The sequence below is a fragment of the Gossypium arboreum genome, chromosome 8 (assembly GCF_025698485.1).
Source record: "Gossypium arboreum isolate Shixiya-1 chromosome 8, ASM2569848v2, whole genome shotgun sequence".
Lineage (NCBI taxonomy): Eukaryota > Viridiplantae > Streptophyta > Magnoliopsida > Malvales > Malvaceae > Gossypium > Gossypium arboreum.
In genome coordinates this window covers 8,751,375-8,768,822 of record NC_069077.1, presented here as the reverse complement: position 1 = coordinate 8,768,822, position 17,448 = coordinate 8,751,375, and the positions used below count along the sequence as shown (strand labels likewise).

The following is a 17,448-nucleotide window of genomic DNA, read 5'->3' as shown; positions in this document are numbered from 1 at the left end:
AAGCTTAATTCACAATTTAGTTTCTGAAGTATACTAATTTTCTCACTTCGGTACATAATTTTTTTGTCCCAATTTGATACTTAAAAGTATCAATTTCCTCTACATTTGGTTCATTTTATGATGGATGTTACAAAACAACTGTTAAGCAACTTTGGTTAATGAAAAAGCAACCGATGGCATGCTTTGACCATTTAAAAAATATTACGTGATAATTAGGTTATTTAAAATAAAAATATTAAATTTAATTTTAAAAAACTGAAAATTATAAGATTAAATATTTAAAAATACTTTTAACTTTGACCAATCGTTGACTGGCATTGACTGAGCGTTGACCAACCACATGGCATTATTAAAACATTCGACGTGCTCTTTTTAAAATTTTTTGTATGATATATATTATATTGATTAAAACAGTTAAAAACATATATAATATATAAAATATTATTTTAAGTTCAAAATTAATTTCTTATCAATCCTGTAATATATAATTTATAAATTTAAAAAATGAAATTAATTGCAAAAAAAAACTTGAAATTTTAATATATTTTTATAATTTTATAATTATATATTTTAGAATTTTATAAAAATATTTTTAAACAATTTTACAAATTTTTAAAATTTTTACAAAACTTTACATTTCTTGTAATGATATTATTAATTTCAAATAATTTCTTCTTCAATTATCATATTTTTGTGAATTTTATTTTTATAATTTTTTTATAATTTATGTGTTTTTTAGATTATATATATTTTTCTAAATTTTTATATATTTATTTCTATTATTTTATATTTTTTAATGTGTATATATATTTAATAAAAATATTTATTTTTTACATAACGAGACCAAGTGACACTTTGTGATTGGTTATAATTTTTTTAAATTTCAGTTAAAAATGGACTAAAAAATATAAGGAAGAAATACTTTAGGTACCAAATTGAGGAAAAAAAAATTAGATACCAAAATAGGAAAACGGATATACTTTAGGGGTCGAATCGAAAATTAAACCTAAAAAATCACAGTAAACGAATTACGTAAAGAAACAATATAAAAATACAACTGTGAGGATGTCACATCAAAACCGTGGGATTCTGTTTCCTTTTCCTTTCTCTCTGTTTTTATCTCTTTTACACCCGCTTGAAGGTCTCATTTTCATGGCGGAACCCAAAAATTAAACCCAAAAATTTCCCCCCAAAAGAATTCCATAAATCCAAAATCGAAAGAAAAAAAAGAACCAAGTAGAAGAACTCTCAGTCTTCAGATCCTAACGAATATCATATCACTTCATTCTTACTATTTCTCAAAGTGCATACTTTTTCCTCTTTTCCCCAGGTAGTTTCCTCACTTCCCCAAGTTCCTTAATTTAGGGTTCACTTTTTTTTCCTTTTGGTTTTGGGTACTGTTTGATGATTTTGATTTAAGAAGAGTAATGGTTTTTTTCTATTATTAACCTGATTATTTTTTTTCCTTTGAATCTTGTTGGATCTACGATGGCGAAGGTCTAGGATTTACACGGCGTCGTTTCGGGTATGATCTTTGGTCGTCTCAAAGTTGTCACCTTTAGGGTTTAGTGGATTTAGAAGTTGGGTTATCGTAAGACTGAGTTGAATCGTTGAATCATTGAATCATTGAATCAGTGGAAAGGGGGTTAATATGGAGACTCCTGTTGTAGTGGTGGACCATAGGAACCAGTACTGTAATAGGGTGAAATCACATGGGCTAGCTAGGTTTGGGTCTTCTTCACCATCTACAAATTTCAATGGGATTAATTGTAGGGCTTTTGAATCTGGAGCAGGATTACTCCCAACCCCATTTAAGTATAGTTCTATCCCTATAACCAAACAGCCATCAAAAACTACCCGGAAAAGCTCTGCCATTCCTATCAATAACAACAACAGAACCCCTAGAAATTATAAGTCTTTTAATGAGATCTCTGGTGATGGTTTTATGTACTCGGAGCTTTGGGCCGGACCTGCCTATTCTAATTCGCCACCACCGAGCTCTTTGCCTATACCCAAATTCTCACTTCGCTCGAAGAGGTCCATGTCCCTTGATTTGCCTGCCGCTGACCCTGTCGTCGATGTTCACCTGACTGCTAAGTCCGCACCTTCATCTCCTACTAGGGAACTTGACCCTTCCGTTATGGAACTTTTTCATAGTGTAGATTCCGCGACTAAAACTTTACGTCGCATTCTCAATCTCGACAATACCGATGAATGAAAAAGAGCAAAGAGTAGTTGTAAATAAGTTGTTGGCAAATTTGGAGTTAGTTTTAGATTGTATATATAGATTGAATAATATGGTTGGTGATATGGGTCAAAGATGGCAAAATTGGCAATGGTAGGTCGATAATCTCCAGGTTTTGCTTTATGAACCAATCCTTTGCGAGAATATAGTGCTGGTTATAACTTTTCATTAACAAGATGCCTTCAAGGTATATGTATTTTGTGACTTTTGTAAGCTTGGGTGGAATGGAAGATGACTCGAGCCATATGGGAAGCTGTAAGAAGCTTTCCACTAGAATCAAAGTTTCTTCTTTTAGCAGCAGATACCATGTATATATATACTGTTTGCAGAATGTCTACTAAATTGCTTTCTCTTAGGCTTTTCTCCTTGTGTTCCTTGATCCCCAATCAGTGTCCTTTGTTTCTAAGACCAAACTTTGATTTAGCCTCACTTAGTTTGCCTATATGGTCTTTGTTTGTAAACTCTTTTTCCTTTGTCCGTCATTGCCTGAATTGGCTGCTTAACAATCAAATATCCTCAAAAAATACACTTTTTTTCTTTCATTTAGTAATGATTTCTCTCCTCGCCATCTTTTTCTGTTTTTTAAAAAGAAAAAGTGGGAAGGGGGGAAGTAAAGCCAGTTATATTTCTGTATTGGAAGCTTGTATCAATGTCGCCATGCCGATGCTGGTCTCGTTTGTCCCAATGGGTGTTAGAGTTCTGTAGTGTTCATAAAGTCCTTTCTTGGAGATTGTTGACAATGCCAAGCTACTTACAAGGTATTTCTTTTATAAGAAATTTAGTTTTTTAGGTTATTTATGTTAGTTTAAAAAAAAACTTTGTTAACTTTTGCTAACTATATGATTTATATATTTTTTCAGGGGTAAGTATTACAGGAGGCATTTGTTAAAGTGGATCTCTTCCTGCTAGCTATGTATAATCTTTTAAGGCAAGTCTTTGTAGGAACCGTATCAGTGTGTTTTCGATTCAATGAATTTTCTGTAAGCAGTGGCTTTATGTTGACACCATGTTGATGATGAAGGTGCAAATATATGTTCATTTGTTTACTGGTAATATTGGGGGTATCAATTACTGGAATGTTAAATGTCCAGGGTGCAAATACATGTTCTTTTTGGCCCTGAAACAAGTGGCATTCTTTTTGATGATCTAATTGTTCAAGCATGTACCATTTTTACATTGTTCAAGTACCCAAAATTTATCTAAAGCACAAGCAATTTTGAAAAACATTGCAGCCATGATCTTTACATTCAAAACGCAGCAGGGAAACATGGCACGACACGTTGAGTTCATCGATGTATTATAGATTTATATATGACCAGATGAGTTCAGTTGTAAAACTCGCCATCATCATTACTCCCTTGCTTTTACACCGGTTGGGAATAGGCCGAAATGGGCGAGGAAAAGACAGAAAGAATTAACTGAAGTGTCACCTTAGAGGATAATAAATCTGGCATAGAGGTAAAGATCAAAGGGGTATGTGCATACACAAGTCCCTCTGCTGAGCCAACCTGAGCCTCGACAGCGGAATGAGAAACAAGTTCCAGGCTTCCAAGGGCAACAGCATCTGTAAGACCTTCAGCTTAACCAAAGGCTATTGGAACCCCTATGAACTAAAAGGGTTCACATCCAAAGCGAAGGCAACTCATCAGCTTCTCTGGAGTAAAAGTATGAAGAGTTACTGTTTGTTAAACCATAAAGTCATGCTTTCACAATAAAATTTCATCTTTGAATTCCAAAGCAAACTAGAAAAAGGAAACCCATATAAGATCAGAAATAATACTAATAGAAGCTATGAGTAATATATTTATACTAATGCCAAAACTTTTAAAGATATAAACATACCATCTTTAACAAAAAAAAAAAAAAACAAGCAATTTCAAAGAAGAGTGCAACCATGTTAGAACACCATCCACACCAATAACATGGATATTTTTTTTAGTACATTCTCATAAATAACAAGCAAAAGAAACACTTCACATCAAGAGAACCCCAAATGTTCAACCGTATGGAGGAGAAAATTCCTATTAAAAAGATGGCTAATAGCCTGATACCCAACATTGCTTCAGCTTCGGATACAACTCATATTTAAGCCGGCAAAAGGAAAGGCGTTTCATAAATTTCGAAATTAAATCCAAATTCTAAGCAATTTGCCAGTAAGTGCCTGTTAAAAGAATGGTTTAGACGTTTAGTAAAGAAAATATATAAAAAGGCTCCAATTCTAAAGCTTAGGAAAAAAAAGGACTACCTGAAAGTGAAAGCCAAGAGAAGAAGACTAAACGACAGCGTTCAATTTGCCTGATAAGAGAAGAATTATGCGACTGAAAGGGATTGTCCCAGCTGGCTGTTTCGGGCCCTGACACGGGCTCACCTCGCCACCGACTCTTCCCCCCAAAACCGCTGAAACCGCCGTGTCAAGTGGCTGTTTCAGACCAAGACACGGGCGCACCTCCCAACCAACACGAACACCCACCGACACTTCCTGCCAAAACCCCTTCTTCTACTGCTGCAGCCGCCTAGTAATATGGCGGTTTCAGACCCCAACACGGGCGCACCTCCCAACCACCACAAACACCCATTGACTCTTCCCGCCAAAACCCAACACTCCCCTCTATGTAAACCAAAAGACCCAAATGCCATCTTCATTTGTTTTTCATCGAAATTTTAGTTTCTCATTAAAAAGAAGAAGAAAAAAAAAAACTGATATAATTTTTTATCAACAATTTTGGATTCTTTTTCTGGTAAGTCATTTTATTTTAGTTTAAATTTTATTTACGGTATTTTTGTTATTAAATTTTATCTATTTATGAAATATGATCTAATATTTTATTTTATTTTATTTTATTTTGTAAAATAATTTAAGTTACCCGTAAATTTCTTTGTTTTCAATATATAATACAAATTATTGTTATTATTTTTAGATAATTATGCATTTGGATTTATTTTATTTTATTTATTTAGATGATTATGCATGTTTATTGTATTTCTTATTAATATTATTGTTGAATTACTTAATTATTTTTAGGTTTTAAATTATAATTTTATTATTAATATCTAATTATGATTACTTATTATTAATTAAATGACATAAATTTTGTTAATTTATAATTTTTCATTTGCAATAACTGGAATACTTTGTTCCAATATTTTTTCCACAATAACATTGCTTGTCAATTATATAAAGATTATGTCATCTAATGTGGCGGTTTTCATGTGAATTATATAAAATTTGTTTCTTTCTATGTATAAATTCTATCATTGAGATTAATTGTCGTGTTGTCTAAATTAATTCCATAAAAATAAATTTAAGATTTTAAATTTACTCTAATACACCATATACTTTTATTTATGAAAAATGGCTCTAAAATATGAAGAAAAATAAAGGAAAAAAACCAATATAATATCCCCAAAAATGCTCCCAATAATTTAATAATCACATTGACAATCAACAACAAAAATAAAAATAAAAAAACCTGTAATCCGTATGTATCTATTTTAATGGCAGCAGATAGAGTTGCTTAGATGTCGGCGACAAAGCTCGAAGCCCTCCACAACGAGATGAAAAGCACGGAAAACAGAAGCGGAACCGACAGCTTGGCGGAGTTCGCGGCGGATGTGCCGTCGTCGGTCGTGGGAACCGTCTTAGAACCACTGCCTGGTATATAAAGAATAATCAAGTAGCTAACAATGATAAAAACTCGGTATAATTCTGGTTTTAGTCCCTTTTATTATATTCAACTTTGATTCCAAAAAGCTCATGCCTAGTTCGCCCAAATATTATGCTTTATTGTTCAAAATAATAATAAAATTTATTTAAATTTAATTAAAAATATTAATATTAATATAAAATTATTTATTTAAATTTAATTATAAAAATATTAATATTAATATAATTTTATATTTATATTTTAAATTATTTCTAAAGAGTAAAATAGGCTAAGTTGGGTCAGTCCCAAATTAAAAAAACATAAACTTAAATCTAACTTAAAACAGATCGAGTTACCCAACCCACAAACATTTTTACTTAAAATTTTTTTTAAATTTCACTTTAAAAGCAAAAATATAAATTTGGACATATTAATAACATTATAAAAATAAAAAATTAAATATCAAAATTTAGCATAATAAAAGGATTAAAACCAAAATTAAACCTAAAAGAACTCTCTTATAAGTTCTAAGTTGTACTTGAAACGAGAATTTGAATCTGGTCATTTCCCAATATTCGCATAAATGTTAGACATCAGAACATAGTACCCAACATTCTCGGAATCCACTTCAAACCAGCGTTCGGATGCAAAAGCGCCTAAATCGATGTTTCCATGTGTTCTACAAGCACCAAGAAGGGCACCCCAAACAGATGCACCGGGTTTTACTGGCATGTCTTTTATAAAATTATATGCCTTCTCTAGATGCCCAGCTCGACCAAACATATCTACCATGCAACCATAATGCTTCAAAATAGGCTCAATCCCGTATTCCTCCCGCATCACATTTGTTAAATATGACTCTTATTTTCAGTCAAATTTGAAAAATAGTCTTTCAGTTAAACTCTGTTTACTTGTTTCAATCAAATACTGATTAGTTTAGATTATTTTATTATTATTTGATCTATGAATTTAGTCTATAAATAGGCTCTTTTACAACCTTAAAAAATATACCCATTAGAGATTAGAACTCATAACACATTTAGAGAATATTGTGTTTACGTTTTGTGGGTTCTTTGTTTTCGAGTTTTCGGGGTTTAGTTTTATCTCCATCTTTTGTACTCTTCGTTCTTTTGCCATTATAGTAAAATTATCTTTGCCCGTAGTTTTTTATCCTCTTTGGAGAATTTTTTCACGTTAAATTTGTGTGTTCAATTTCTCAATTTATTCCGCTATTTTTTTGTTTGTTGCTTAATCGGGTTGAAATCCTAACAAGTGGTATCAGAGCTAGTTCAATTTTCATAGATCAGCCCGTTCAGAGATGGCAACAACAACGTTTGAAATTGAGAAGTTCGATGGTGAGACAAATTTCAATCTGTAGCAAGTTCGGATGTTGGCAATTCTAGTTCAATCAGGCTTGAAAAAGGTTGTTATCGGAAAAAAGCTTAAGAATCTAAATAAAACAAAATGGGAAGAGCTTGATGAAAAGGCTTTATCTGCAATCCAGTTGTGCCTCATGAATACGATATTGCAGGAGGTATTGATGGAGAAGACCTCATCTGCCTTGTGGAAAAGGTTAGAAACTCTTTATGCGACTAAATCTTTAGCTAATCGTTTAGTGTTGAAACAACGTCTATTTACGTTTCGCATGAACGAAGGTGAGCTTCTTAGAGATCACATCAGTCAATTCATTACTCTTTTAAATGATTTAAAGAATGTCGAGGTTCATATTGACGATGAAGATCAGGCTATGCTATTACTGTGCTCTTTACCCCCTTCATACAAGTCTTTCAGGGAGACCCTGATTTATGGCAGAGACAAACTCTCGTTCGAAGATGTGAAGGGTCATTTGTTGAGTAAAGACAAACTCGACAATAAGCTTCATTTGGATAGCAAGACAGATAGGCAAGCTTCCGTTTTGGTAGCATCAAAGAAACAAGATAAAAGGTGTCGCTATTGTAAAAAGTTAAGTCACGTCAAAGCAAATTGTTATAAACTGCGAAATAAAAAAAGCTGCTGAGAGTAACAAAGAAGATGTAGCTGGTGCTAATTTGGCCGATGAAAATGGGGATGATTTCTTGTTAGTGTCAACAAGTGATAACACCAAGCTCACGTCCGAGTGGATCCTAGATTCAGGATGTTCTTTCCACATGTGTCCCAATAGAGAATGGTTCTCCACATACAGTTCGATTGAAGGTGGAGTTGTGCGTATGGGAAACGATTTATCTAGTAAGGTAATTGGTATTGGTACTGTTAAAATTAAGATGCACGATGGGACGATTAGGATACTCTCAGATGTCAGGTATGTACCTGATTTATGAAAGAATCTCATCTCCTTAAGTATTTTAGACTTGAAAGGATGCAAAATCAACATCGACTCGAGCGGCATTAAAGTATCTCGTGGAGCTCTCGTTTTGTTAAAAGGTAAAAGAACCGACAGTCTTTATATTCTGGAAGGTTATACAGTGACCGGTGAAATCAGACGTCCCTCGTCCGTTACGGAGTTGAAGTCAACTTGTTTGGAGCGAAGGCAACTTGGTCATAGGAGGGAAAAATGTATGACTGTTTCGTTGAAGAGAGGTTCTCTTTTAGATGCAAGTTTTGAAAAGTTAGGGCATTGTGTTCGTGAAAATCAGACCCGGGTTAGTTTTGATTTGGCAGTGTACAAGTCAAAGGTTAGAAGTCTTCCAGTTTCTAAGCACAAATTCGACTTATTTAATTCCCTGCATAGTTCAAGATAGGCTCGTGGCGGGCTTTAGCAAAGATGGCGTTGTGGAAATATGAGTCAAGGTGGAGATTTGTTAAATATGACTCCTATTTTCAGTTAAATTTGAAAAATAGTTTTTCAGTTAAACTCTGTTTACTTGTTTCAATCAAACGCTGATTAGTTTAGATTATTTTATTATTATTTGATCTATAAATTTAGCCTATAAATAGGCTCTTTTACAACCTTAGAAAATATACCTATTAGAGATTATAACTCATAACACATTTAGAGAATTTTGTGTTTACGTTTTGTGGGTTCTTTGTTTTCGGGTTTTCGGGGTTTAGTTTTATCTCCATCTTTTGTACTCTTCGTTCTTTTGTTATTATAGTAAAATTATCTTTGCCCGTGGTTTTTTATCCTCTTTGAAGGGGTTTTTCCACGTTAAATTTGTGTGTTCAATTTCTCAATTTATTCCGCTATTTTCTTGTTCGTTACTTAATCGGGTTGAAATCCTAACAACATTAAAGCACCACTGACCCTCTTCAACTAAACCCGAATGGCTACAAGTTGAGAGCAGGGATACAAAAGTTATGTGGTCCGGCTTCACTCCCTCTTCTCGCATTTCTCTAAATAATTTTAGAGCTTTCTCAGCATGCCCGTGAATTCCGTGACAAGATATTATGGAATTCCAGGGGACAGATGTCATTTTCGGTACTTCATAGAACAAGGACATAGTATCATCGAATTTCCCACATTTCCCATACATGTCGATGAGGCAGGTTCCGACAAAAATATCCAAATAGAGCGATGACTTAACCAACAGTCCGTGAACCCACATCCCTTGTCGCAAGGCGCCTATATTGGAATAAGCGGGTAAAATGCTGACCCAAGTCGCTTGATTCGGTGCTACTTCCTTTTGCATCATGTCGAATACTTCGATTGCCTCGCTTGCCAAACCATTTTGAGTGTAACCGGTGATTAAAGTGTTCCAAGATACCACGTCTTTTAACCGGAAGGGCTTCAAAAACTGCACGTGCAGAACTCATATCACCAAGTTTACTGTACATGTCCACCACTGAATTTCTGGAGATGACAATCTTTCAGAATCCAACCTCTCCTCGTGACAAATCATAGACGGACTTACCACTCCGAGAATCACCTAATTGAGCAACGATAGATGAGACTCACCAGTGTCAGGTAATCAGGACTAATTCCAGTTTGTTGCAAGTCGTAGAATAAAGCTAGCGCCCTGTTTGGATCATCATTCTGCTCGGCAATTATCGAGTTCCAAGATACCACATCCCTTATTACCATGTTATCAAAAACCTTCTGCGCATTTGCAAACTTACCAAATTTCGCGTACATGTTAATCAAAGCATTAGATACGAACAAATCATACTCCAACCCACGTTTTATAGAATATACATGAATCGACATTCCATTTAAAATATCGTTTAACGGTGCACAAATAGGAAGAACGCTAACTATAGTAACCGGATCCATCAGTACCCCTTCCGATCTCATCTCATTCAAAACATCTAATGCCTCCGCAGCATTGCTGTTTTGACAGTATCCGGAAATCATTGCATTCCAAGAACCCATATCTCGTACTAGCATATCATCAAATAATTTACGAGCGTTGCCTAAAGCTATGAATCGGGTATACATGTGAACCAAGAAAGCGGTGACAAAGACATCCCACTCAAAGCTCAGTTTTAGTACCAAGCTATGTATCCTCATCCCATCGAGTGGATTTTTACAAGCTTTTAGCACGGAAGCAAAAGTGTAGAAATCAGGTCGAAGACCAGAGGTCAAGAAAAACTTATAGAAACAATCTACGGCTTCCCGAAAATGACCCGTGCGAACATAAGCAGAAACATTGAATTCCAGGTATAAACATCTTTGTTGGGTATCTGATCAAATGTGCGGCGCGAGAACGAGACATCGCCAAGGTAGGCATAAACGTTAACAAATTTGGCAGAAAAAAAGATGCTTCGAGCTTTCCCCGCAGCAACAACAAGGGCATGGAGGAGCTTGGCAAGGTGCAACCGGTTGCAGGATTTGAATAGACGATCGAAATCGATCCCCTTGTCACCATCTTCATCTGATGTGCGTTGAAGAGCATTCACGGATGTCGAAAACAAGGTGCAACGAGCTTGAAACAACGGCAAACTTTCGGATATATGCCTACTTCTATAGGCGGACACCAATCTGAGTAAAATAGATACTGCATACTGCAAATAAGGGAGATGGTAACTAACTCCCAGAAGCGGTGATAGCGGTGATAGTGGCTGCTCTCCATACTTCCTATTTCTTTTCCATCAACTACACCATTTTTCAAAATGAAAAAAGAAATAAAAAATTAGGGGTATAATAATATAATGTAAAACAAATTATTGAGTCAAGCAAAACATAGTAGTTTCTAATCATGCTGTGAATGTTCGAGTGTCATATACAAGTATGCGTTCAAGCAAGGGTATGTTTAATTTTTTTCAAATTCTTCACATTTAGAGTCATAAACCCATAAATGCATCGGACACCGGTACTTTAAGAAAAATGAAAAATCAAAGATTCATAACAGTTGTGTAAAAGAGAACAGAGGGAATGGGTTAAAAAGGCCCAGTGTGTGTGAGACTGAGTGTTGAATACAAGTAAATGTCAGACATAAGCATGTTCAATTTTTTCCCCAAGTATTTTCGTGGGCTATATCCCCACTTCCACACCATAAATGTGTGAGGCGCAGTATTTCAACAAAAATGAATAAATGGAGATTCATAGGCATTGTGTAAGGAAAAACAGGAGGGAGAATGGACACTTGATGCAAATACCAGATGAATTAATCTCCAGTGAATGCAAGAAAATTGGAAAAAGATTGCTTCTTATGTCTAATTTAAAGATAAAATATGCAAAGAACAACTTACTTATTGTCTTAAGTACATAGCCTGGCTCCTTTGAGAGCTCTACCAAAGATCCCCTTGGTAGTTTATATTCATCTTTGAATTGAGAAGTGAACCTGCAATCGAACCATACAAGACATCGAACTAACATTATTGAAACAGAAACTAGGACAAGGAACAAGATTCGAAACAGAAGGAAAACAAAAATTTAGAAGAAATGCGATGATGTTAGTGCAATGCTGTGGTGTTCAACTTCAGAAATTTAACAAAGCAGTTAAATTAACATATGAATTTCAGGTTATGAACCAAAACCGAAATATCCCAATCACTAGGTAGATGTTGATAGTTGAATTTTCCCCTTCTTTGTGTAAATCCAAGATATCTCAAGCCACATTAGATTCGAGACTAATCTCTTTCAAGTTGGAAGTGAATAAGGTAAAGCCCTCTCAACCAACAAGTGCACTTCTCGAGGTTTGAACTTATTTTCTTACTCCTATGGAATGGCGGTGAGGCGGCTACAACCTCAACCAATTGGTTGATAGTAGTTCTTTATTATCTGATCCACTAAACTTTTGGAGTCTGCTTCCGACTGATTCTTCATAAGCGCTTTTTATGGATTTGATACTCAATTTTCTGTAGACGATTTGAAGTCTAACAGTCATGGATATATCAGCTTCCATAAGATCATTATTAAAATCTTTACTGTTTTTAAGTTCAAAAGCAGATAAATTCCCATATTTCTCACTCAAAAACTTCTTTACATCATCCCCATTAGCATAAACACCTGCAAAAGAACACCAAATTACCCACATGTAGAAACTGCATTTTCCACCCTTAAAAAGTGTTTTGCTTTGGTAGCTCAATCTATATTCTACATTTAGTTTTTTTTTTCTTTCGTATAAGACCCTCTACCCGTATTGAATTCCGATAAAATCCAAAGTAGAGCCAGACCGGACCTCTAAAACGGGAGACAAAGCTCTCCTAGAACTGTTTTCATCATATTAAATTTAAGCACTTTTTTTTTCATTTATTTTTTTTAATAAATGACTATTTGTAGGATAGAAGGTATCACGTGATGTGCACGTGGACCTGGTATTTAGACTGTAGGCTCACATTTCTATTCTATATATAAAAAATATAATATAGTTCTTTAAATATAGAATAAAAATTTTAAAAAAAATACCTTCAAAAAAAATTTTCTATAAAAACTTAAACATGTCCACGTAATATATTTAAGTATACAAGAATAGGTTTGCACTTGACTTCCCCTACAGATTTTTCGCACAAATACTGGTGTGAGTGGGCAGGTTTTGCAGTACCCCACGTATAGGTTTTGCCGTAGAGATGAGGACAAAAATTAGACTCACGTGAGTGGTAGGGTAAGCATGAGTACAACTTTGTACCTGCTGTAGCTAATAGGGGAGGCATGAGTATGAATTTTTACCCACTCATCCCCATTCGTCCCGCATAATATAATAGGTATATTTAAAAATTTAATTTTGATAATAGTACACAACTCACATTCATTACTATTTAACTTTACTCAATATGTGATACAAAAAATTAGGAGTGACATGTATTGATTGATTTTTGAAATTTTGCACTTGAAGATATTTATAATGTATTTGAGACATTATTTGTATTTGAATAATAAATAAAGACTTTATTTTCTGAATTTTTAAGCTCGTGTTGAAGTTAAATTTCATTTATCAATTAATAAATTGCGACAATTTTTTTTTTTTAAATGATGACAATTAGAATAATATCACATATGTGGTAGTAGTCCAAAGGTGAGATATTTCATACTTCTTTCATAAAAAGTTTTGGTTTATATTTATTTATCTGATACTTATAAATATATTATATTAAGTGAGTCACGAGATGGATATGGTAAGAATTAGATGAGTCTGCGGACCCACGTGGGTGGTGAGGCAGGAATGGTTTTAACCTTGTGAGTTGCAGGGCAGGGATAGGGATGAAAATTCTTGACGAGATGGGTGCGGGGAGCACAAACAACACAAAATTTGTTGAACAAAACAGCAACCCAAAGCATAAAAACAACAATTAAATTAAAAAACTATAGAACTCCGACCTCTCATTAATATAAAAAAAAATACGAATACGATACACAAAATTACATGTATAGACATAATCACAGAAAATTCTCATACCAATAAAAAGGAACAGTACTTTTTTATTGGCAAAATACATATATTGTAGCTGTTTAGAAGTAGTCGAAATGAACGCTTACATACATCTAGATTTCGGAACCGATTTAGTAAACTAAAGATCTGCAAATGATGGATAAAATGCAACAAAAAGAACTCTGACAAACCTGTTTTGATGTACCTAAAAACCTAAAATTTTGGCCAAAAGAACCATCTGTTTCGAGTTCAAATGTCGGCTGCAAGAAAGTTACCTGATAGAGATACCTGGAAAAAGAGTTCATTTCTATTATCATATTTGTTCAAAGATATAATGCTAAAAGATGTGGTGATGAACTACAAAAGAGTATGGTGTCCCAAACGTTACTGAAAGTGATAGGGTCTACATACAAGAATTCATACCCGAAGCAGAGGGAAAAGAAATGAGGAAACATACCTTCTCGCCAAGCTTGAATGGTGGAAGACCCTTATACGGGCATGTACTGCAACGAAATGCGTCACCTAGTCCACACTGTTCATGATACCTCGAAATGTAAAAAAGAATTAGTCCACACTCTGTTGTTTCAAAGTGTGAGGAAAAGCATAGGAGTATAACAATATATACATTGCCACAAGCTGATTGAGGGTTGTTTATTTGATCCATAGTCAGTTCCAGCTTCTGCACTTTCTCCTCCTGTTCGGCCCTTCCACACGTGCAGTTCTTGCAGGCTTTCCTTGTGCTTTCTACTTCACAATCACCAACTGAAGAAACAATCGCTTTAAATTATGTTATATATAGTAGCCTAAAACTTTCCACACAAAAGATGAAAAACCAATAATCATGTATCTTGTCAAGTCTAGCCATCATACCAGGTGGTAATTGCGGTTTCTTCAAATCCTCTTCAGTTAAGAGGGAATCTTCATCAATGAGATCTGAATCGTCATCCATCTGAATTTTCAACGGGTTTTTCACGGTCTTCTTTTTAATAGCAAAAGAAGATCCAAGCTTCCAAGATGGCTTCTTAGCCTTAACCTAAATGGGGCAATGATTTCTGTAGTTATCTTTATAAAATCTTCAGCAAAAGGAATACAAGGCTTAACTGGACATGAACGATAGAATTAATATCAAGCCTTATTTCAATAGCATAATGCATGATACACCACCCCCAAAAAATAAAAAAAATAAAAAAAAAAGAAAAAACTGTGCTCTCAGGCCCTGAAAATTTATAAAACTTTAAGAAAATAAATGCTAAAATTATAATTTGGCCCCCCAAAAAATGACAATTTTGATTTAATCCTTCTATAAACTATAAAGATATATGTTTCGTTCCTGGCAAGATATGATGACCTAACACAGCATCCCTCCACGCATGTCAAAAGTAGGGAGAAGAACAAACATAGTAATATAATACTACAACGAATTAATTAGAATTCAGCAGAATTTCTTTTATGATGAAGTAGGGATTTTAACCCAGCTCAAGAACGCTAGGCAATACATGCACCAATTGGAAGGGTTAAGCTTAATGAACTTTGCAGCCATCTACAACAGTAGATGCTTATTCGTTATATTATTTAAGATAAAAGCCAGTCAAACCAAAAATAAATTTACCAGGGTAAACAGAAATATTCAACAAAAGCAGTACAAAATGAAACTCACCCCAAAAGACTGAGCAACTGATTTCAGGTGAAAACGCTTTCCTTCTAAAAATCCTGCCAATAGTAACTTGTGCTCGATAGCAGACATTGCCTGCAAGAAACACTAGTAAGTTGTTGTCTTATTGCAACTTAAGCCCATCAAAGTCACAAACCACGAATTTTACCGTATCAGCCTCCTTTGCACCGGACTGCAACCCATAAACCACCAACGATCCACCAGGTACCAAAACTCTCAAGATTTCAGCATACAGCTCACCAAAAGGAAATTCAACTGACCTAGAGATGTAAATGACCAAGTCTACATTGAATGATTCGAGCGGCAACCGAGCTGAGCAAACCCCCAATAACAAAACATACATCCGAACATCAGTAATTACTAATGGAGTTATCAAATAAAGGGGGTTAAAAAACAAATTAAACAAACAAACATATTGTAGTAAAAACAATTCAATCGAAAACAATGGAAATATGATTGTTGATTTTGTTACTTAATTCTCCCTTCATAGTAGTATCATAGATTCTATCTAATCATAATACATAAATAAAGTCAAAATATTTACTAAATTCATATCATATTTTAGCACATTTTAACCATATCATATCAAATTCAAAATTTACAAAATTATTAGTAAAGAAATACCTAAAGAAGAAGCTTGCAAGATAATTAGAGGGTCGAAGCGTTTGGGGTTTTCATTCTCAAACTCCCAATATGCATTTAAAGCAGTAACAGCGTAACTTGTATCATCCGTAATCGCCAATACAGCGCTCCGCTCCGATTTCGAATCCTATAAAGAGGGGGAAATAGCTCAAATTAAGCGGAAAAAAAATTACAGCAAAAAAATCGTCAAAAAAATGTTACGCAGTCCACAACTTCGATCTTAAAAAGAAAAGAACAGTTCCGAACAAGGAAGACAAGCAATTAACAAATTAAATAACGTAACTTTTCACGAACGAAGAGACTTCAAGCGAAAAAAGTAAGGATGGAAATTTTAAAACACACACACACACACACACACAAAAAAAAAAGCAGATCAATCATTAAGCAAAATCGAAGAAACAAAAAATGATACTCACCATGTCGATCAAGGTTCAAAATTTTTAAAAATAATTAATAGAAATCCTAGAGAATTTGCTTATAGAATTTTCGGCGGCTATTTTGGCTTAATTTTACTTTTTATATTTGCAAGGCGGAAAATAAGAGGAAAAAGGCCGACGGCTGGTTGGTTTTTGAATTGAGCCTTTATCTAAATGTATACTTAGTTCCCAAAAGCCCACACTAGCACAGCCCATTTTAATTTGGGTAAACTACCTAGTTGGTCACTCAACTTTTCAGGAACTTTCATTTTGGCTACCAAAAATGAAATCCTTGCAATTTCATCACCCAATTTTTAGGATGATTTCATTTTAGTCACCTAATTATTATATTTCTAATGGCGGTTAGTTGTACACAACACATTATGTTTATACTTTCATTCTATCACCCAACTTCAACGTCTCGTTCATTTTGGCCACCCAAATATATATATATATATATATATATATATATATATATATATATATATATATATTTAATTGTTGATTGGGTGACTAAAATGAAAGTGTAAACATAAGGTAGCATGTACAGTCAACCGCACTTAGAGAATTAATGCTTGGGCGACTAAATTGAAAACACTTTAAAGTTGGGTGACAAAATTGCAAGGATTTCATTTTGGTCATCCAAAATGAAAGCGCCCTAAAAGTTGGGTGAGTAACTAAGTAGTTTACCCTTTTAAATTTTTAGAAAGGGGTAAAATAATTCTTGACCCTTGAACTTGGCAACTAGATCTACTTTGGTAAATGTACTTTTTTTTGTCCACTTTGGTCCTTAAACTTGGTAACTAGATCCATTTTGGTTATTGAACTCAAATTTTGTCAACATGTGATGATGTGACTAGTGTTATTGGAACAGAACTAGATTGAACAAATCGAGACTAAATCAATATAATGGTTCAAAAAAAAGGGTGGAACTGGTTGACTAGAAAATTGTTTGAAATTGATCAAAATTGAAAATTGAGAAAAAAGTGACAATTGAACAAGTTGAATTGGTTTAATATTTTTATTTTTTAGGTTTTTATGAATTTTTAATTATTCATTTAATAATTATTGGTCTGATGATCGA

General features: G+C 34.1%; 2 protein-coding genes, 1 long non-coding RNA gene and 1 pseudogene across 4 annotated transcripts; 1 reads left to right on the top strand and 3 right to left on the bottom strand.

The window, feature by feature from the left end:
• The first annotated feature begins 1,065 nt into the window (after positions 1 to 1,065).
• Positions 1,066 to 3,469, top strand: LOC108470023 (uncharacterized). 2 transcript variants are annotated; one of them, XM_053031762.1, is made up of 3 exons: positions 1,066 to 1,330; positions 1,498 to 3,003; positions 3,106 to 3,469. In XM_053031762.1, the coding sequence occupies exon 2, from the start codon at positions 1,652 to 1,654 to the stop codon at positions 2,216 to 2,218; it is 567 nt and encodes a 188-aa protein (XP_052887722.1). In that variant the 5' UTR covers positions 1,066 to 1,330; positions 1,498 to 1,651; the 3' UTR covers positions 2,219 to 3,003; positions 3,106 to 3,469. The 2 variants fall into 2 exon arrangements, with proteins under 2 accessions (XP_052887722.1, XP_017626690.1); XM_017771201.2 differs by having other exon boundaries at positions 1,066 to 3,003.
• A 686-nt stretch (positions 3,470 to 4,155) lies between these two features.
• On the bottom strand, positions 4,156 to 5,019 carry LOC108470024 (uncharacterized). The gene is made up of 2 exons (XR_001869260.2): positions 4,491 to 5,019; positions 4,156 to 4,406 (listed from the first exon to the last, which is right to left on the bottom strand). It is a non-coding gene; the product is annotated as an uncharacterized LOC108470024 (long non-coding RNA).
• A 1,431-nt stretch (positions 5,020 to 6,450) lies between these two features.
• Positions 6,451 to 12,918, bottom strand: LOC108468527 (pentatricopeptide repeat-containing protein At4g33990-like; annotated as a pseudogene).
• Positions 12,919 to 13,652: 734 nt separating this feature from the next.
• On the bottom strand, positions 13,653 to 16,506 carry LOC108468097 (anamorsin homolog). Its single transcript, XM_017768955.2, has 8 exons — positions 16,365 to 16,506; positions 15,931 to 16,075; positions 15,455 to 15,618; positions 15,292 to 15,381; positions 14,505 to 14,667; positions 14,260 to 14,396; positions 14,092 to 14,166; positions 13,653 to 13,922 (listed from the first exon to the last, which is right to left on the bottom strand). The coding sequence occupies exons 1-8, from the start codon at positions 16,365 to 16,367 to the stop codon at positions 13,884 to 13,886; spliced, it is 816 nt and encodes a 271-aa protein (XP_017624444.1). The 5' UTR covers positions 16,368 to 16,506; the 3' UTR covers positions 13,653 to 13,883.
• Positions 16,507 to 17,448: the final 942 nt, after the last annotated feature.